Raw genomic sequence first — 22,249 nt, 5'->3', positions numbered from 1 at the left:
ACAGATGAATGTAGCGGAGTAACTAAAGTAACTAGTAACTAAAGCTATAACAGATGAATGTAGCGGAGTAACTAAAGTAACTAGTAACTAAAGCTGGAACAGATGAATGTAGCGGAGTAACTAAAGTAACTAGTAACTAAAGCTATAACAGATGAATGTAGCGGAGTAACTAAAGTAACTAGTAACTAAAGCTGGAACAGATGAATGTAGCGGAGTAACTAAAGTAACTAGTAACTAAAGCTGGAACAGATGAATGTAGCGGAGTAACTAAAGTAACTAGTAACTAAAGCTGGAACAGATGAATGTAGAGGAGTAACTAAAGTAACCAGTAACTAAAGCTGGAACAGATGAATGTAGTGGAGTAACTAAAGTAACTAGTAACTAAAGCTGGAACAGATGAATGTAGCGGAGTAACTAAAGTAACTAAAGTAACTAGTAACTAAAGCTGGAACAGATGAATGTAGCGGAGTAACTAAAGTAACTAGTAACTAAAGCTGGAACAGATGAATGTAGCGGAGTAACTAAAGTAACTAGTAACTAAAGCTGGAACAGATGAATGTAGCGGAGTAACTAAAGTAACTAGTAACTAAAGCTGGAACAGATGAATGTAGCGGAGTAACTAAAGTAACTAGTAACTAAAGCTGGAACAGATGAATGTAGCGGAGTAACTAAAGTAACTAGTAACTAAAGCTGGAACAGATGAGCTGGAACAGAAGCGGAGTAACTAAAGTAACTAGTAACTAAAGCTGGAACAGATGAATGTAGTGGAGTAACTAAAGTAACTAGTAACTAAAGCTGGAACAGATGAATGTAGTGGAGTAAAAAGTCCAATATTTCTCTCTGAAATGTAGCGGAGTAGAAGTAGAAAGTGGCATCAAAAAGACTCTGAACGGAGGAGGTTTATAAGCGGGAAGTTCCTGGAAACAAACGTTGTGATTGTGCGTGTTGATTGTGTTGATTGTGTTGATTGTGTTACCCGGTCTGTGGAAATGCTGCTGGCTGGCGCTGATCTTGCGTCCAGACTGCAGTAGCAGCGTAGATCCTCCAGGAGAACCACTGTCACTCTCACTCTCTGCTCCACGCGCCTTCACCTGGAAAACAAAAACACAAAAAAGGGATACGTCTGTAACTGTAACGCCAGACGACTTTTTAAAAATGTAGAAAACTAGAGGTGATGCAACTTCAGCTTCAAAAAAGCAGCCTAGTGGCAGGAAAAACTTCCTCTTATCTAAACCAGACAAGGTAACGGACACGGTTTTAAACACTTCATCAACGTTGTGAAACAGTCCCAGTTTGGTTAGATCTAGACACCAAAACTACTGAGTTAAGTTGATAAAAAGATCAAAATCAGACGTGACTTCACTTCCTGAAGGTTACCACGTGACGTAGCTCCGTTTGTTCCCTAAAGTTTAAAAAAAAAACTGTTTCCTTTACTTTTTAAACAGGACCCTCACCCCCGGTCTGCTGGGTGAATGTCCTGTATGTTTGACCCATCCATTCAGCTTTTTTTTGAGAAAAGAACAAAGAACGGCACTGAAGTCATTCTTAAAAAAGGGAAGATGTGTTCAGAGTTCAAAGTTTAATCTATCAACTAGCAACTAAATATTCGGTTGTCCATGAAATTGAAAAATCTTTTGGGATTAAAGTGCCACTGGATCCCAGCTTGTGTATCCTTGGTGTAAATAACTGTGTGCCGGAAACAAAAATAATGTCCATAATGCTATATGCTGCTCGGCTTTCCATTCTTCATGATTGGATTAAAGAACACTCTCCTACTTTAACTCTTTGGCACGAAAAACTTTTGTCACTGCTACCATATGGAAGTAGGGATAATGTACTGGATGGAACTCTGGATACGTTTGTAAATGATTGGTCTCCCCTTAAAGATTATTTTGGCCATGAATGGCAAGCAATAACATGCATTAATATGGATTGAGAAGAAGAAATCCCCACCCCCAAATAATGTATTTAAATATGGTCTACGGCAGGGGTCACCAACCTTTTTGAAACTGAGAGCTACTTCATGGGTATTGAGTCATACGAAGGGCTACCAGTTTGATACAAATATGTGCAGTTTGCCTTTAGTTATATATGATTATTAATGATTAATGATGCTCATCTATGTGAAGACACTGATCATGTTAATGATTTCTCACAATAATTATCAACAATGACTTAATAAGGTGGGAAACAAGATAATATCAATATTCAATTTTCATTTTTTGAACAGGCCTGAGGGCTACTTATGTGGTCCTTGGGGGCTACCTGGTACCCGCGGGCCTCGTGTTGGTGACCCCTGGTCTACGGTCTGTATGAAATCTGTGTAGAGAATGTATGTATGTATATATGTGTATATATATGCAATGTCTGTGTATACATTAAGTACAAAATTCACACTGCTAACTAAACGAAGGCGTAGTAAACCTGTAAGAACTACTTATTTGTTATAATTTTTATTTATTTTTATTTTTTTCCTGCTCTTTTGTTTTTCTATGTTTTTGGTAAGAAGAAAAATCTGAAAATAAACAATTTAAAAAAAAAAAAAAAAAAAAACGTTTCTCAGAGGAAGACAGTCTCCAGACAACTAAACTACATGCCGCTGCAGAAGTCTCAACAGAGATGCTTTCTGTTCTCAGAGGCTGCAGGAAAAGTGGAGGCATTAAATGTCACATTGATGAAGACAAAGCAGCGATTGAAACTCAAGAACTAGACAAGAATACAAAGACATCAGTCCAACCATTGTTTTTGTTTTTTTAAATGTCAGGATCGTGACCTGCCGCTGACTCATTAAGGATTTTGAATGGGTCACCGAGGGTTCGTCTACACCAGTGGTTCCCAAACTTTGTTCAATAATGTACCGCTTTTGAGTTGTCTCTTTAAGCCAAGTTCCTCTTGACCATCGTTAATAATTTTTGGTAGAAAAAGAAGTCTCTATAAAGAGGAACCTTACTGCGCTGTCAGCGATAGATTTACTAAACAACAGCTTTGTACCTGGAAAACATTTAAATGCTGATGAGAAAGGGCAACAAAAATATGGTAGAAAGAAGGAAGGAAGTAAGGCAAGAATAGGTCAAAAAGTATCAAAATCTGATGTTTTACGCGGTAACGTTACAAAAAACCTTTGTCGCTCTGGGACGCGTCGCTCTGGGACCGGCTAGTCTAATGCTTGGAGGGAAAAAAATGACAGTATATTCACTAAAAAAATCTAGACCACTCCAATAGAGGGGTGAATCTTCACTGATCTCCCGATTCGATTACAATTATCATGTCAGCGATTCAATTCGATTCGATATCTCGATGCATCACAATGCGTCAAATACATTTTTAATATTAAAGCCATGTAGGATATTTAATTCATAGCTTTTCAAGCTTCAAAAACAAAACATTCTGCAGTGCTCTAATACTAAATAAATTAGATACATAATGTGCAAAACATACCAGAATATGTAAACAGAAATGTTCTTAGGCCTACATTAAATTGTAAACAGAAATAATCGATTACGAGCCGGCCGATTATCAATGCAGCATCGTCCATGTCCAGAATTTGATGCATCAATTATTTGATTAATTTCAACATCTCTACACAACACTGCGCCCTACCTAGCGGTGCGCAGAGAGCAAATTGCTTATCATGTGTAGGCGGCTTTAAGCTTACCAAAGTGCTGCACAAAAAAGCACTAATGTGCTATTTAAAAGAACAATGAAAAAAATAAAATGTTATGTAAAATGGAATCACCTTCAAATGAAAACTAAAATGTTTAAATATGACTGTTACTTATTTACATACAACGTTTTCGTCAAAGCCACAAGGAGCCACTGAAGACGGGATAAACGGCCACAGGTTGCAGACCCCTGAATTAAACAAACATGCGTTAATTTAAGTCCAAACTGAAGCACTTGAAAGCAGCTCTTACCTCAGGAGACCTGGTGGAAGACGTAGGCGGAGGAGACAGAGATCGCTGCAGATCACAGAAACACAACAACGACACATTAACACTCAAAATCATAAAACTACTCAGTCTTACTGCTGCCCACGCTCGGGCAGCAGTAACAATTAAAACACACAAAAAAACAGACTAAAAAACTGATTTTATCCAAGAGCCATAACTACAATTAATGCTACTTGAGTTTTGAGTTTAAGGAGGAATTGTGCAGAGAATGTCTTCTTTTTGTGGTATACCTGTGTTTTGTGCCTTTCCTTTTCAACAAATAACCTACCCCCTATATTATATATATATATATATATATATATATATATATATATATATATATATATATATATACAGTACAGGCCAAAAGTTTGGACATACCTTCTCATTCAATGCGTTTCCTTTTTATTTTCATGACTATTTACATTGTAGATTCTCACTGAAGGCATCAAAACTATGAATGAACACATATGGAATTATGTACTTAACAAAAAAGTGTGAAATAACTGAAAACATGTCTTATATTTTAGATTCCTCAAAGTAGCCACCCTTTGCTTTTTTATTAATAAGGGAAATAATTCCACTAATTAACCCGGACAAAGCACACCTGTGAAGGTAAAACCATTTCAGGTGACTACCTCATGAAGCTCATTGAGAGAACACCAAGGGTTTGCAGAGTTATCAAAAAAAGATAACTCTAAACATATCTCTTTACTTATTTACCTACTTTGCCCTTTTACTGATGCTTTGGCACTGAAAGGACTGCATTCAATTTCGTTGTACATGTACAATGACAAAGACTATTCTATCTATACAAAGGCAGGGAGCAGTTATTATAATAATAATAATAATAATAATAATAATAACTTTATTTAATGTAGCACTTTTTACAGAACAAAGTGCTTCACAAGAGTGAAATCAACCAAAGGCGAAGCATGTACGATACAAATTATATAGGACCGAACACAGAACCCTGAGGCACACCACAGGAAAGAGCAGCAGATTCAGACATTTACAGACAGAAACTGCAGAAACTATTTCCTGTCCAAGTAGCTGTTTATACTATGACTTTTTTTTCAACACTATATTATAACTTCTTTGTGACTTTTTTTGACACTATATTATAACTTATTTGTGACTTTTTTCGACACTATACTATGACTTCTTTGTGACTTTTTTGACTCTATATTATAACTTATTTGTGACTTTTTTTGACACTATAATATGACCTTTTTTGTCATATTTTTATAACTTGAAAAACTAAAATAGTTTTAATCGTGCAGAGGACAAAATATAGTCAGAGGAGTGTTTGAGGATTCTGGAAATACCTTCAGAACAACTAAGTGTTTCTAGACGGTCTTCTGGGGTTTTCAAACATCGCCAGTTAATTATCTTTTACAGAAACAGATGGTTACTTCTTTGACTTACACGCTGAAAATATATAAAAAGTTTTGAAGAAGATGTGGATGGTGCAATAAGGCAGGCCTGCTTGGTTATTTCGGGGAATGATTATAAAGATTTACTAAGAATATGTTTAGGACATTTCCTCTCTAACTAGGACGTTTTGGGACCGATTGGTGGGACTGCTGTGCACACAGAGATACACTGGTAAGAGCCAATGAGGTTTAACCATGTATCAGCTCATTTAAATAGCTAATGTTACTGTATTGTGTCAACAGTTAACTTCATTTAATATTGTATGTGGAGTTTTCTTTTGCAGGGTGCAAATGTTCCACCAAAACAAGTTCCTTCCTGAGACTATTCTGCAGAGTCACCGTCGCTGCGTCTGGAGCTTAGTCCCGCCCAAGACTGTTGTGATTGGTTTAAAGAAATGCAAACAACCCAGGGAGTTTATTTTCTCCTATCCCAGAATTAATCTGTGGTGTAGCCAGACCTTCCTCTGCAGCGTTGTTGAGATAGAGCTGGCAATGCGAGAATATAAGTAACGTGAATGTTTGTGTACTTCTCTGGGTGGAGCGTCAAGTGGGGAGAAGGTGAGGTGTGGTTGGTACGACATCAGGTCGGGTCTCTCCACCTGCAGGATCGCTTTGTCTCGGGGCAGCGCTGCCAGATCTCTGTAGCCCACCACGTGGTCGTTCACTCGGGCCTGGACGCACGCCACACACAGGCGATGTGATGTAGAGAGTTTTGAGAGTGTTTGTGTGTGGAGACTGAGAAGTGTCTTTGAGCAGGTATAGACAGGGTCCAAAATTAGCACCATCTACTAGCCAAATGCTGGTAAAACATGCAAGTGGCTTGTAGATTTGCTTCACTCACCAGCCCAAAAAACACTATGGTTATCTATTGAGTGGCTGGAAAAATTTGAACATTAACTAGCCATTTGTCTGGTGGACAATAAAGTTAATTTTGGACCCTGGGAATTGAGCTCAATAGTGAGCTCCAACATCTCTGGTTCCAGAAGTTTTTGTCCCAGTTCAATATCTCCGTTGTCGTTTTGTTAAAGGATTCAGACTGATCTCATGAAATGGCATATGTATGACACGCCAATTCGTATGCCATTATTGTCGTGTTGTCAAGACGCATACTCACGTTTTAGCGTGTTTATCAACGCCGTTTGGCCTCCATTGACTTACATTACCTCGCGATTGCGTGTGAATTGAAGCCGTAGAGAGTAGTACGAAAGGGCGAAAATCTGCGTAGGGAGGTTGGTCGGGGGGAGGATGGATCAAACACAGGACATTGACCCAGGAGACCGGCGATCGGGATCCGCGTGTCACGTTTCCTAAACTCAACCGTCCCGTTCTTTTTTTTTACTAAATCCAACTTGTCCGCTGTTTACAGCGCTCAAAATGCATACAGATAACACGCCACTTGGCTTTAGAAAGTAGCGTGTATGTTTACGTCTGCTGTATACAGCGTAGACATACATGCGGATAGCTCAAAATGGGTACAGACAACACGCCACTTGGCTTAATAAAGTGGACGTGTATGTTTACACAAAGTCATGATGTCATGTTGAATGCTGATGTAAAGAATTTTAAGTTTGGAACCGAGCCAACCAGCTACAAGGTGAATTAGAACCATGAAACATTTGATTCTGCTAAAACAAAATGAAGGTTTCTGCTCCCGTAGAAGCATGTACAATGCAAATAATATGGGCCGAACACAGAACCCTGAGGCACACCACAGGAAAGCAGCAGTTTTTTACAGACAGTAACTCCAGAAAAAATTTGCTGTCCAAGTAGCCGGCGGGCCACGATGGCCCAGCCACCATCTTTGTTTTAAACATTAAACATTTGATTCGATGCAAAAAATATATATAAAATGTCAAAAATGGCAAAGAAACAAGACTGTGTACAGAAACAATCAAAGATTTCAGTGGTAGATGCTCGCTCCAGTCGTTCGCGGGTACGGTAAACATTTCCATGGTAACAGCGAGTTGGACCAATCAGACATGGTAGTGTTTTTTTTTTCCATGACATCGCTAATAAAACCTTCGTTTCACAACCTCGTAGCTCAGAGTCAGTCTGCCTCAGATGGTTTAGTCGTTATGACTGATAATCTAAATCCTTACAGAGAAGTTGAATGGGAATTTTACTTCCGGAACCACACTGTTGAGCTCTCTAAATATACTGAACAAAATTATAAACGCTTTTGTTTTTGCCCCCATTGTTCATGAGCTGAACTCAGAGATCTAAGACTTTTTCTATGTACACAAAAGGCTTATTTCTCTCAAATATTGTTCACAAACACCAGATACTGACTGGTTTTCAGACCCCCGCTTCACCCCCCCCAATACAGTACAAACTGCACATTTCAGAGTGGCCTTTTATTGTGTCCAGTCTAAGTCACACCTGTGCAATAATCATGCTGTCTATTCAGCATCTTGATGTGCCACACCTGTGAGTCAGATGGATAATCTCGGCCAAGGTGAAGTGCTCACTAACACAGATTTAGACAGATTGGTGAACAATATTTGAGAGAAATAAGCCTTTGTGTATATAGAAACAGTCTCAGATCTTTGAGTTCAGCTCATGAACAATGGGGGCAAAAACAAAAGTGTTGCATTTATAATTATGCATAATGTACAATTATGCACAATTATATAATTAATTTTGTTCGGTGTAAGAGTGTATTTTTACCGTGATGCCAGTGGCGGGAGACCCCGGGGTGCTCGGGCCCCTGGAAGAAGGCAGGTTGACCGGGGTTAACCGTCCCTCCACCTGGAACACCGTCAGAAACATTTTGGAGCTGAAATCATTCCAGTTTTTTTTACAATGTGGGTCTTATGTAGAGATGTTGTGATACCAATATTTCCTTCCCGTTACCGTTACCTGAACATGCGTATCGGTCGATTTAAATATCTCACGTTACTGTATTGTGTCAACAGTTAACTTCATTTAATATTGAATGAGGCGTTTTCTCTTATTGGGGTGCAAATGTTCCTGTTGTGGTTGTGGATTTTTCTGTTGCCCGTTTGTATATTTATTCTGTATATTTCTGTTCCCTGTTGTGTAGATTTATATATGTATATATTTACCTAACTCTTTCTCTTTATCAGGGTGCAAATGTTCTACCAAAACAAGTTCCTTCCTGAGACTATTCTGCAGAGCCACTGTCGGTGCGTCTGGAGCTTAGCGCCGTCCAAGACCGTTGTGATTGGTTTAAAGAAATGCAAACAACCCAGAGCCTGTTATTTCATCCTATTCCAGAATGCATCTTTGTGGATTGCGAGACAACAATTCCTTTAACGCAAGACAAGTTCCTCCGTCAGGAGACAATAGAAACAAATAACAACAAACTTGACCTCTATATTAACCTGAGATCCATCATAACAAGGTGATTTCCTGGGCTGATATTCAGGGATTCTTTGTCCTGACTTCATCGTGTGACTCCCCCAGCCCCCCTAAATGATAAAAATCCAAACAGTGAGCTCCTCGGGGAGATTAACTATCTAACAGAGCTGTTGCAGAACACTATTTCATTGAATGTACTTCAAGCACGGACAGAGTTGTTTTTTAAAAAGGCTTTCATGTTTGCTGAACCTTCCACTTGGAATGACCTTTTCCTTAAACGATCTTAAAGGTTATGTTAAAACCATAGAACATGAGTCCATCCACACGTGCAAATGTTTTAACTAATGGTACTGTTATTTAATTGAAATGCACTTGAGATGCCTTTGCCTCTTTTGTGATTGTTTTGTGATTGTAAATTGTTTTTATATGTAACAAACTTGTTCTTCTATCTTGGCCAGGTGTCTCTTGAAAAAGAGATTTAATATCTCAATGAGACTAACCTGGTTAAATGAAGGTTAAATAAAAAATCGTGTGACTCCCCCAGCCCCACTAAATGATAAAAATCCAAACAGTGAGCTCCTCGGGGACATTAACTATCTAACAGATAGTTAGTGAGCTCCTCGGGGACATTAACTATCTAACAGAGACGTTGCTGCTGTAGCGTTTCCTGTAGTAAAGCTGCGAGCACCGATCCGATACGAGTGTTAAACATGAAAAAACACAAACAATGAAGCCACAGAACTTTCTTTTACCATCCAGTTTGACAGTGATTCATAACAGAAAAAGGAACATACTTAAGTAGATTTTCTTCAGGGCTAAATTATGCGGTATTGGATCGGTGCATGAACTCCGGTACTCTAGTATCGGAGGCATCTCTAATTTTATGCTGCCTTCAGATGGGCTCGTGTTTACGATGTTAAAATGACGGTGCAGTTACATTATTATCCTGAATAAAAAGGAGTTACAACATGCCGGAAATTACTTGTTATATTTACATTTTTATGAATATTTTTTGAAGCAAAAAATAATCTAATAATAATGAACTGAGGAATGAATAGTCAAATCTTTGTATTGAACAAAGAAATCCAATTCAAATCAAAAAAATCTGATTTGGTATAGCCCTAAAAGTAATTCATACATATGTTAGTAAACTAACGTGCTTTAAAGATTAGCTTTCTGTTTACGGTGATACATGTTTGTCGTTAAAGTTACTGCAACGTTACCTTTCATTCTGAGTGAACACAGGTTCAAAAATACTGGAAAATATCTCATGAATATGTTTTGAAAAGCAGTTTAGCTTTCTAACATGCTAGTAAGCTAATGCTGTTGAAGATTAGCTTGCTGTAAATTATACGGTAAGTTACGGTGCCGTTATCTCTCATTCTGAACAACACAGAGTTTAAAAGAATTGCCATTTAAGAGTCTCTAAGAAGTTGATTGATTACCTTCTGCATGACTGGAGAGAAACCTTCTTCCTGTTTGGTTTTAACCAGCTGGAACAGAGAGAGAGAGAGAGAGAGAGAGAGAGAGAGAGGGAGAGAGGGAGAGAGGGAGAGAGAGAGAGAGAATCAATCAGCTAATGCATTAGCCATTACACAGCATCTTATCACAGGCTGACATTTTATGAATGAGTTTGGGAATGACTCATCGAAAAAGCAAAGTAATGAAATTTAATTTCTGCTGCACAATATTTGTTTCAGCACGCATTTTAAAAGCCAAAACCACGCTACAAAATGTTCAGTATTTTCCTAAAACAACTGGTCACTGTTAGCCTGACAAGCCAGACCCACTTCAAGATGTTGGGTCTGGGAACTCACCATTGGCAGGGCTCAATCTGAGATTTCTAGGCTAGGTCACTGTAGTTTTTAACAAACATTACTCAAACGGGAGGAAATACTGCATTTGTTGGGGACTTTTTAAACTTTTTTGGCAGATAAATAGCTTGTTAGCCTGTATGCTAATGTGACAATAGAGACTGAGTGCAGTTAAGTCCCGCCCCCATCGGCGGGGGAAACAACTCTCTGCTCTCCGTTGACTTGTATTGCGTGAAGGTTGATTTTAGACTCCCTCACCAACTCTGATAACTGCTTTACTGCTGCACCACAGTCCAATACAGTGATCAAACGTAGTACTTTGTATGCTAAGTTTCTTGGACTGCAAGAGTAGAACATCTTTAAAAAGACGACACTGCACAACCTGAAACAAAAAGCTGTTCCATACTTTGAATTCAAAGTGATTGAATTCAGTGATCGTTTAAAGTTTTAAAGTCTGCAAATTCAGTTCATTTACAAATAAAGCAAAAAGGAGATTTGAGGGCACGGAACGATTATTAAAGGCCCAGTGTGTAACGTTTGTAGTTGTTCATTATCAAAATCTGTGTTGCCCGTTCACCAACTTGTCCTTTTTCATGAATATTGACCTCCACCATCAATTCCAAGTATTCCTATTAGCTTAGAATTTTACATTTGCGTTTGCATGAACTGGAATAGACGCTCCATATTCAAGCTCCATCTAGAAATACGTTAGCAGGTAAGGGACATACAGCACATACTGCAGAACGTATGAACTCGTGGATGTATTAAGAGAACGTATGAACTCGTGGATGTATTAAGAGAACGTATGAACTTGTGGATGTATTAAGAGAACGTATGAACTCGTGGATGTATTAAGAGAACGTATGAACTCGCGGATGTATTAAGAGAACGTATGAACTCGCGGATGTATTAAGAGAACGTATGAACTCGCGGATGTATTAAGAGAACGTATGAACTCGTGGATGTATTAAGAGAACGTATGAACTCGTGGATGTATTAAGAGAACGTATGAACTTGTGGATGTATTAAGAGAACGTATGAACTCGTGGATGTATTAAGAGAACGTATGAACTCGCGGATGTATTAAGAGAACGTATGAACTCGCGGATGTATTAAGAGAACGTATGAACTCGTGGATGTATTAAGAGAACGTATGAACTCGTGGATGTATTAAGAGAACGTATGAACTCGTGGATGTATTAAGAGAACGTATGAACTCGTGGATGTATTAAGAGAACGTATGAACTCGCGGATGTATTAAGAGAACGTATGAACTCGTGGATGTATTAAGAGAACGTATGAACTCGCGGATGTATTAAGAGAACGTATGAACTCGTGGATGTATTAAGAGAACGTATGAACTCGCGGATGTATTAAGAGAACGTATGAACTCGCGGATGTATTAAGAGAACGTATGAACTCGCGGATGTATTAAGAGAACGTATGAACTCGTGGATGTATTAAGAGAACGTATGAACTCGCGGATGTATTAAGAGAACGTATGAACTCCAACAATGACAGCTAATAGACGGCCTTTTGTACACCTTCACTTTTTTAAGCGTGAAGGGTACCGTAGCTGCAATACTGCGTGGTGAGAGAGAGTTGATTGCAATATATGATCTCAACGCTAGATGGGAGTAATTCTTACACAATGTAGCTTTAATGAAAGAGGCCAAATTACTTCAGTATAATCAGCTAACAAATTACTGTACTGTACGACAAATTGGCTTTCGGGGAGTCTAAGGTTTCCTCCTTGTCCATTTCGTCTGCTAACAAACAACAGGAAAGTGCCTAAAAGCTGCTGTGTGCTGATACCAACAACGTAAAGAACCCAGAACATAAGTTTTTATAAGCTGCCGACCCAAAAAGATTTGCGATGTGACGCTTAAATTGTCCTTAAAAGTGGCGCGTAATATATAAGCCTTGTCATGGTTTCTGTGTACGAGCTGTGTGCATGTATCCGGAGTGTTTTGATATTTTCACAATATTTATATAACACCTCTGCTGCAACTGCAAGCGCTTTTACTTAAAAAGACATGGGCATCAAAAACATGTAGTAGGTTCTCCAGGCAATGCCCTTGAGCAAGGCTCTGGCTCAGATCTGGAGCTGTGATCGGTTGCCCACTGCTCCCTTGTGGGATGGGTTAAATGCAGAGAATGAATTTTGCTACATGTATGTGTATGTGACAATAAAGTACCTTTACCTTTTTACAATATGGGACCTTTAAAAAAAGTCCAAAAGATGTATGTTAGATTAGTCCAGTAATACTTCAGCAGCTTCCCAGTTTATACATACTTTGACAAAATTGTGATAAGTTGAGCATTTTGTCCATTTAACTGACAAATAACGTTAATTTTCTGTAACTGAAATCACAGCTGGACTGTTGAGAGAAGCTAATGGATCGTCTTTCCTTTTTTTTTTTAGTTGCTTTCAGAACAAAACAACAGATCCTGTTTCACACGCACGGAGACATCGCGTCCCTCGGGGTGAAGGCCGGACTGGCGGAGACAAGGAGCCTGAATGTAAAAACAACACGGTGACTCAGATTCAGGTTATCAGAGCTTCCTCGCGGGACGGACAGAGGACACAGGAGAGGAATTGGTATTGGTGCTTGTAGCCATCTCCAGAACCATTGTACCCCAAAAATAACAACGACGAGGTTTCCAACGGGATGGCAGACAGCAGATGCACCAGCCACGTTTAAAGGTACGCTGTGTAGTGTTTTAAGTATTTTATTAGCTCAAATCATTCAATTAGTCTTCATTCATAAATATGTCTTCGTTTGCAGGGGCATAGCACAACATTCTGGGCCCTGTAGAAAGGCATTTTCTATGGGCCCCTCCCCGCATCCACAGCTCTTCATTCAAGCATCTTTTTGGGCCCTCCTCACATGAGGGCCCTGGGTACTCAGTCCCCTTTTTCCCCACAGTCCAACACCCCTACTCATTGGTGTAAAATTGCCTCTGCGTATGATCTGACTTATCCTTGTAAGCAAAGAATTTCTTATTTGTATTTACATTGGACGGGCAAGTCCAAGGAGGCTTCCATGTCGTTCCACCATTATGAAAAACTATAATCGCTGAGAGGGACATAGAGCACTAGCCGACCTGTCTAGCTAATTCCACAATGTGTTTTCGTTCAGAGTCAGCGTCACATGACTGAAACCAGCTGAGACAGAGAAGGAGATCAGTGAGAGGTGCTTGTCACTTCCCCGGCAAATTTGAAAGCCTGCAACTGCCCTTTAGTTCATAATGGAGGATCGTACTTATTTCGAGCCACAGGAGAATGAATCGTCGTCGCCAAAAAAAAGCCAAAATTGGAAGACATATTGTCATAGCTTCTTTGGTACATATCAGCTACCGTTGTTGCAACACACATTTGAATAAGTGAGGCGCTAGAGAGCACTTTTCGTTTGAATGAAAAATACAAATTCACCGCTAGATGGGAGAAATTCCCACACAGTGTACCTTTAAGTCCAAAGTCTGGACCCAGAGTTGCTCTGTGGTTGTCACTTTAAAGTGGCTATATGTAACTTTCAGTTTGTGTTGATTCTAGCGGCCCCTTTGGACAAAAGCGGTAGTGTTTTTACCAAACCTGCTGTCGTAAAGTATATATTTTGTCTTCCTACAGTTGCTTAATAAAAGCTTTACACACAAACAAACGTACATGTATCATTAGTATGAGAAAAAAAAGAGATTTTAACTGTGTCGGGCTCGGGTCGGGCTCGGACATAAATATCTTAATGCCTGTCGGGCTCGGTTACTTCTCTGTCGGACGTGAGCCAGGTTCGGACTGATAAATGCGCCCCGATCAGCACTCTAATTTCCAGCCCTGTTCAACAGTAAACCAGTTGAACAGGGTTTGGGATCCCGTCCATTTCGATTTGTGACTGTGAAACGTTCCAAGTTGGATTAGGAGCTGCACGATATATACTTCAAACTGTCCAGACAAAATATAACCTATCTATATACGTATATCTTACTTGTCTTTCTGTTGATAAAATGTTCCACATCTTTTCCAAAATACATTTGTATGTTAACGATTATAAACCAAATTCAACAACAGTTTCTCTTGCAAACAATTAACATCAGGTTTAAATCACTGCAACACATCTTTGGTGGGTAAATTCAATGTAATGTCTTAAAGCAGAGATCTTCAACAGGGGGTCTGGGACCTATAGGGGGGTCCTCTGGTCACCGCAGGGGGAGCCACCAAATCATACATTTTTCAAAATGTAAAATGTCTTAAAATGAATCCAACATATTGTTAGCAAACCATTAAACATAGGCTTCCTGGGCCATAGGTAAGATAGTTGTAAGACCCCTGCTATGGGACACTTCTTTTACCTTATTATTACTACAGTATGTGTGGCATTGTAGTCCTGCTAACAGGAAATACACCATAACCAACATGAGAGCCTCTCTGCTAATGTCTCGGCTGCAGGAGGAGGATATCCTGTGAAACCCCTCCTCTTGTGTCTTCTCTTTCATCTGCCTCTCTCTTCTTCCTCCTCCATCTCCATCCCACCCTCCCTCCCCTCCCCTACCGTCTCCTCGCTGGCTGTTTATCTGCGCACCCAGCCGGGCCAACGCCCAGCCGGTCCTTTAACCGTTATTGCTGTGGTTACCGTCACACCCCTCCCTCCCGAGAATCAACCAAATGCAGCCGGGGAGCTTCACCTTCCCTCCCTCTTCCTACAATAATCTAACCATCAAATGTCCTCAGATCACCCCTCCCAAAAAAAAAAAAAAAAAAAAAAAAACCTAACACCAGATTAGTGAGAGAAGATATTTTTTACATATGTTTGACTTTCTTATCCGTTTTTTAAAAGTTGTATTATTTAGTCAAAGGGTGCCAGCCACGCCTCTCTCCTGACATTTAAGATTGTCTTAATTTTATGTCAGTTGTTTGTGTTTTTTAGGATATAAAATCAAACCACAAGTGTGCACATGTTAAGATGTACAGCCTGTACACATTGAAGGACCCAGCAAAGTTAAACCCAGCAAAAAAATCAACACAAACGCACAATTCAAGGGCCAAATCAAATGGTCATATATTTATATAAGCAAAACAATCAAAGCAAACAATATCCCACAGTCCCAATATAAAAAAAAAAAAATGTATTAACCAAAATCCCCAACACATTCTCACTCAATATTTTTTATAGTGTGGTGTTAGTACTTAAACTGAAGTAAAGGATGTGAATACTTCTTTCCACGGCTGTATTAGTGAATTAGCTGCCTGTCTCTGAGTCTCTGGGGACGGATGGATCCATCATCCATCATGTGACCGGCAGCAGTCTGAGTGCTTTCTGTGTCCGATAGTCTTCTTATCACTCAGAGCTTTTAACTGCCAGAGACTCTCAGCATGTGTCTGTGTGTGTGTGTGTGTGTGTGTGTGTGTGTGTGTGTGAAATTAAACACACATCCTCAGGCAGGCCCGTATCCAGGATTTTAGCAATACTGAGGTCAAAATTTTTTATTGGGCGAATGTGCCTCGTCAGTAAGCGTCCACTAAACGTTCTGTTTGTGCTGCTGACGGACACAAATTATTATTGTGAGTGTCTGACAACATTATGGAAAGGATCCCTACAGAGATAGACCTTTTAAAAACCTCTTTAAAACCTTTCTGTTTAACCAGAAACAGCTCTGAAGTCGCTAGTGCTAAATGCACCAGACTCCATTTAAAAAAAAAAACAATACTTTTAGCATGTATAGAGCCAGCATATTATCACATGTAAATCAGTAAACTATGTGTTTATTTCAACCAAAACTAGAGTTGTGATGGTTGGAAAAGTGAAAAGAAGACCCAAAACAGCTTTTCATAGTTTTGTTTAGTTTCTGTCGACTTTGAATGAAGTGTTTTACGATGCTCAAATTAGTGATTATTTACATGGAGTCTGGTGGGTTTAGCGAAAGCATTCACAGATGTTTTTATGTTTAAAAAAAGGATCGTACTCTTTAACAGAAAGGTCGATCTCCTTAGAAATCCTTTCCATAATCTTGTCAGACACCAACAAGCATGATATTCTCTTAGTTTGTGTAAAGACTAAAGATTATTGTCATCATTGGTTAATGCGTGGCATATTTTTTTAAACGTTTTGTCGCTGTTTTGCCGTTTTTATCCGACATTTTTTTTTTTTTATTGTAACATGTTACTCCTTGTGTTTGACAGTAAACTGTGCATTTTGTATTTGGGTTGCAGAGAAAAAACAGCTACACCGTTTAATAGCAGACACATGGAACTAGTATCACAAATTGAACGCGCTGGCTTAAAGGGCAACTATTATATAGCATTTTCAGGATTATACTTGCTGTTTGTGTTCATACTAGAACATGTTGACATGCTTTCATGTTAAAACAGACACTATTTTTCTAACACTGCCCATGTTGTATCATACAGAGCGCCTTTCTCTTTAAGCCCTCCTCCCGAAAAAGACCAGTCTGCTCTGATTGGCCAGCATGCTTCCTGGAAACTCTGAAGCCTCCGCTCCGTGTTTCACTAGTTGAAGCTGAGCTACTGCAACGTAGTAGTATATACAAGTATATAGCAGGACTTTGTACCGTTTGTACCGCTTCAAATAGAAGACAGGACCAGCACTGGCTGAGATTAGTTAGCAGTATGCTAACGTTAGATTGTAGTGGAACGAAGCAGCACTTTCTCCCATAACAAATTGCAGTTAAAGGCTTCTGTACCAAACACTACCCAATTGGACATGTTTCAGCAGTAATGCAACCCAGAATTGGGGAGAATTTAACAACATTGGCAGCCCAGATGACATTGTTTACTGCAGTTAGCATGTAGCTACTTTAGTTAGCAGTTGACACTAATAGAATATAGCAGCAGATAAAGGCATTTAAACCAAATACTAGCTACATAAACAGAAAATGTTTCAGGAGTAATGTGAGTCGGAATTGGAGAGAATTCAACGACACTGGCAGCCACATTTGCTGCTTTCCAGGCATCCCCGATGGTTGTTCTCCCAGTTACAGTTTCTGACGTCACACATAAACAACAATGGCGCCCCCTGTTGATGCTGTACAGACGCCGGCGATTAACGGTGAGAAATAGAAATAAATAGACAGAAATAGGCAACGTAAAGTAATTCTGCACATTGTAATCAAAACAATACACATACGATTGTGTACTACTACAGGTTATGTTTATTAAATGAAGCCCAAAATATGTTGCTGACCAGAAATCGCTAGTATCAGCTAGTGCTAGCTAACGTCAACATTAGGTAGCCGCTAGCTAACCCTAGCTAGAAGGGTTTGTTGTGACTTTGCCTGGATCGCTACCAAGTTGTGACTTAAAGTTGTAACTTATTGGCTAAAAATTGTGTCTGGAACTCAGCAATTGTTTACTTTTCATGTTGTCAACATGAAAATCCAACATTGTAACGTTGTATATATGACAGAAAACATGGAAAATGATACTATATCCCCTTTAAAAGAGCTCCAAGATACAGACAGAAATGTCAAAACTGTAAAAAATATCCTTGGTCTTATTGCTGTGGTTACCGTCACACCCCTCCCTCCCGAGAATCAACCAAACACAGCCATCGAGCTTCACTTTCCCTCCCTCTTCCTACTATAATCTAAACATCGAATGTCCTCAGATGAACCCTCACAAAAACCCTAACACCAGATCAGTGAGAGAGGATATTTCTCTGCTGTCACCCTGTGACAGTTTTGACTTTTCTTCTGACTTCTTAAAAGTTGTATTATTTAGTCAAGGGGTGCCTCTCTTCTGACATTTAAGATTGTCTTAATTTTATGTCAGTTGTTTCTATTTGTTAGGGTATAAAATCAAACCACAAGCTTGCACATGTTAAGAAGTACAGCCTGTACACATTAAAGGACCCTTTAAATCAAGATCAGATCAACCCTCCGAAAAAAAACTGACACCAGATCAGTAACAGACGATTAACGTATTTTCCAGACTACAAGTCGCTCCGGAGTTTAAGTCGCATCAGTCAAAAAATGCACCATGAAGAGGGAAAAACATATATAAGTCACACTGGACTATAAGTCGCATTTATTTAGAAATTTATTTCACAAAATCCAAGACAAAGAACAGACATTTAATCTGGAAAGACAAGTTTTTCAACTACACAATAGCACGCAGACCAACAGGCCGAATAGGTGTCCGGTGTGTTAACGTAACACATTACCAGTTATTTAGCTACACACTAGCATGCAGAAAATACCTGGGAGGCTAAATTAACATAACAAGCCAGCGAGTCCAACAAGCAAGTTACCAGTAAGCCATGTCAGTCAGTATGAATTAACATCTAAAAACATCTTAAATTATATATATTTTAGGGCTGTCAGCATTTATGAGTTAATCGTGTTGCGACTAAGGCTGGTTACACACTGGCTGCATGGCGTGAGCGTGGTGTTTCTGTTGTGTGTCTGTTGTGTTTCGGTTGTGTGTCTGTTGTGTGTCTGTTGTGTGTCTGTTGTGTGGCGGCTGCGTGGCGTTTTCTACGTCTTTTCCCACCAGAAAGGTGTCTGACGCGGCGCTGCTGCTGCTAGCCTTGTCTGGACACATGGATGTTTCCCATAAACACAAATACATACTGATCTGATTACAGCAAAGACAACGTTGGCAGTATTGACGGCAAAATAGGCTCCAGAATATTTCCTTCTGTATTGACAGGTGCCATTATTAGATAATCGATTTTTTTTAGATTTTTTAAATGCATTTATATCAAAACATCGAGACTTTCAAACATCAACCTGTCATTTATTAATATATGTTTGTGTCTAAATGACATACAAACATATTTTCCTATTCTATTTTGCCTGGAAACGCTTCCAACACAAATAGGCCTCGATTCTATTTCTAGCACGCACGCGTTTCCTGAGACGTGCGCGTCACGCAGGCAGTGTGTAACCGGCCTCAGGGCCGAGCATAACGCGTTAATTTGTTTTTATTAATTGCATGCCGCCATTTATTAATTTATTTTACACTTCACTCGGCTTCGCGTAGTGCCTAACAACGCCCCTTAGCTGTTCTAAAATCACTAGAATCCACAGCTTCTTGTTCACCTTTACTTATCATCCAGCTGCCATACTTCCTCCTAACACATCCTGCTGGAGAAATGGAGCTTTTTATTTTCCAAAACTCCCGGACGGCTCAGTAGACAAGTCGAAAGCCATATGCACATTGTGTGAAGCCGAATTAAAATATCACTGAAGCACATCACGCTTGAGCTACCAGCAACGAGCTAAGCGTAGCACAGTTAACGGGACTCAGGTTGATGCTAGCGGGCTCAGGCAAAGCACCGTTTTGGAGAGTGCTACTTGCCGACCTGTTGATGAAAAGCAAATCCAAAAGAATTACGACAGCTCTTGCACAATGGGTGAAATAATAAACAAATACAAATCTTAAAGTCAAGTTCATAAAGTCACTTTCTTTGCATTCATTTGATTCCCAATCCAGATAAGCTGGTAAGAATTGCTTTCCATTGTTACTATGTACTTAAAAACTGTTCTGTAATGCAAAATAATAGAATTTTAATCATGTGATATAACGTGATAAATCGCGATTAAGAATTTGTTTTATCGTTTGACAGCCCTAATATATTTTTATATATATGTCGCACCCGACTATAGGTCGCAGGACCAGCAGCACCAGCAGCACCAGCAGCACCAGCAGGACCAGCAGCACCAGCAGGACCAGCAGCACCAGCAGGACCAGCAGGACCAGCAGGACCAGCAGCACCAGCAGGACCAGCAGCACCAGCCAAACTATGACTTATAGTCCGGAAAATTCGGTAGTTGAATATAAAATAGACTTTACTGGCTCAACGATGAAAACATCTTGAAACGAAAGCTTTATGATGTCTAACTGATGTTTTCAAGACTTATTTACTGTATAAATATGAGAGAAGAAACAATATAAATTATAAAGATTGTTTGTGTAATGAAACAAATTCATTTTTATGGAGGAATTGAATGCTTATTTAGCATTTTAAAATCACAATTCACATCTTTTGGAGGAATTTTGGTAATAAATGTTCTGGAAAACGACTTTAGATGAATCGATCAGTTGATCGACAGACAAAAACACTTCATTTATTTTTATTATTATTATTATTGATTGAATGATTGTTTCTTATAGCAAAAATGTGACAATTTCACTGATTCCAGGTTCTCAAATGTGAATATTTTCTGGTTTTCTTTGTGTTTTTATGACCGTAAACTGAATATATTTGAGTTTTTGAACCAAAGGCGCTGAGACATTTAACTATGTCAACCTGGGCTCTGAGACTTGAGACACTGCCAAAATGCATTATAACAGCCTTAAAAATAACAAATATTTGCTAGTCCCGCCTCCCTAAATGTCTGAGATTTGTTTTGAACGCTATAAGGTTAACATATTTGGGTTTTGGATCTGATGAATGTTTTCTGACAATAAAATGAATTTAAACTGAATATATTTGGGTTTTGAACCCTTAAAATAGCAAATATTTGCTAGTTCTATCTTCTTAAATGTCTCAGATTGGTCTGCTGAAGTATTTTTATCACTGTAAGTTGAATATATTTCAGTTTTGGGGGCATTTAGTTGGACAAAATATACAATCTAAGACATTGAATTGGATCTGAAGAATGTCTAACGACAGTAAACTAAATATATTTAAGTTTTGAACCCTTAAAATAGCAAATATTTTGCTAGTTCTACCTTCCTCAATGTTTCTCATTTGTCTGCTGACAAAAATCTGAATATATTGGGATTTTTTGGGACATTTAGCCAGGACAAAATATACAATTTAAAGACCTTTTCCTTGCGATGTGAAGACTTATATTGAGCGTTTTAGCTTGAAAAACACAATTCACGTGATTGAATGTACATTGGAGCCAATTTGGAGCCTCACATCTGTTTATATCTGTCTAATTATCAGAATAAAACAGTGTTTATTATGATTATCTGTGTTGTGATGCGAGCAGAAGCTGTGAGGCCTACGCTGCTAAAAACATGATGAAATATTAAAACAACCTGCCCTATTTATTCACATTTTATCCAGCTGATTTTGAGAGAAAAAAGGTCCGAAATGATCCTTCGACGTTTAAAAACAGCATCGCACGCGTCCTTCAGGCTTCGTAACGCGGATGATGGGAGGGAAAGGAGGGAGGAAAGGAGGGAGGGATGGAGGGGGCGAGGGGACAAGTGCGTCTGCAGAAACACGATAAAAACACAGCACGTATGTTCCGCGTACGACTCGGCAAACACACGGGATCCGCTCCGTGAATAGTCTGCTTATTTTCTGTGTTGTAATGTGGAGGAAAAGAAGCGGCTCTTACCTCCAGAACAGCGGGGAAATAAAATCACAGGGCGCCCGAGGAAATCAGCCGGAATTCATCCAGAGACTGACGGTGACGCTCTCCTGCAAGAGGAAGGTGGAAGGAGGGGAGGCGGAGGAGAAGGGAGGGAGGGATGGAGGGAGGGAGGGGAGGCGGAGGAAGAGAGGAAGGGAGGAGGAAGTGAGGAGGAAAGGGAGGAAGGGTGGAGAGGAGAAGGAAGGGGAGGAGGTTATGTGATGAGGCTGTGTGACCCCGGGAGGGTAGATAGATAGATAGATAGATAACAGTAAATAATGTACAAACGTATATAAAAGTGGAGCTATTTAAATAATAACCTGTTTATTCAAGTTGCACTATGGTGCAACGACAGAGAGAGACAGATAAAACACAAAAAGAGAGAGAGAGAGACAGACAGACAGACAGACAGAGAGAGAGAGAG

The 22,249-nt window shown here is 39.4% G+C and overlaps 1 protein-coding gene across 1 annotated transcript in view; it reads right to left on the bottom strand.

Moving 5' to 3' along the window:
• The window catches only part of dmtn (dematin actin binding protein), a 33,126-nt gene extending 11,228 nt beyond the window's left edge, over window positions 1-21,898 (bottom strand). Inside the window, exons 1-6 of the mRNA XM_028602322.1 lie at window positions 21,811-21,898; window positions 10,132-10,179; window positions 8,033-8,113; window positions 5,893-6,036; window positions 3,915-3,959; window positions 977-1,091 (exon numbers count right to left, since the gene is read on the bottom strand). Of these exons, the coding sequence (XP_028458123.1) occupies window positions 977-1,091; window positions 3,915-3,959; window positions 5,893-6,036; window positions 8,033-8,113; window positions 10,132-10,140 (394 nt within the window). The 5' untranslated portion in view covers window positions 10,141-10,179; window positions 21,811-21,898. The remainder of the gene's footprint in view (window positions 1-976; window positions 1,092-3,914; window positions 3,960-5,892; window positions 6,037-8,032; window positions 8,114-10,131; window positions 10,180-21,810) is intronic.
• Window positions 21,899-22,249: the final 351 nt, after the last annotated feature.

The sequence above is a fragment of the Perca flavescens genome, chromosome 16, assembly GCF_004354835.1.
Source record: "Perca flavescens isolate YP-PL-M2 chromosome 16, PFLA_1.0, whole genome shotgun sequence".
Classification (NCBI taxonomy): Eukaryota; Metazoa; Chordata; class Actinopteri; order Perciformes; family Percidae; genus Perca; species Perca flavescens.
Note: the sequence above shows the minus strand (reverse complement) of the source record. Positions and strands in the feature narration are given on the sequence as shown.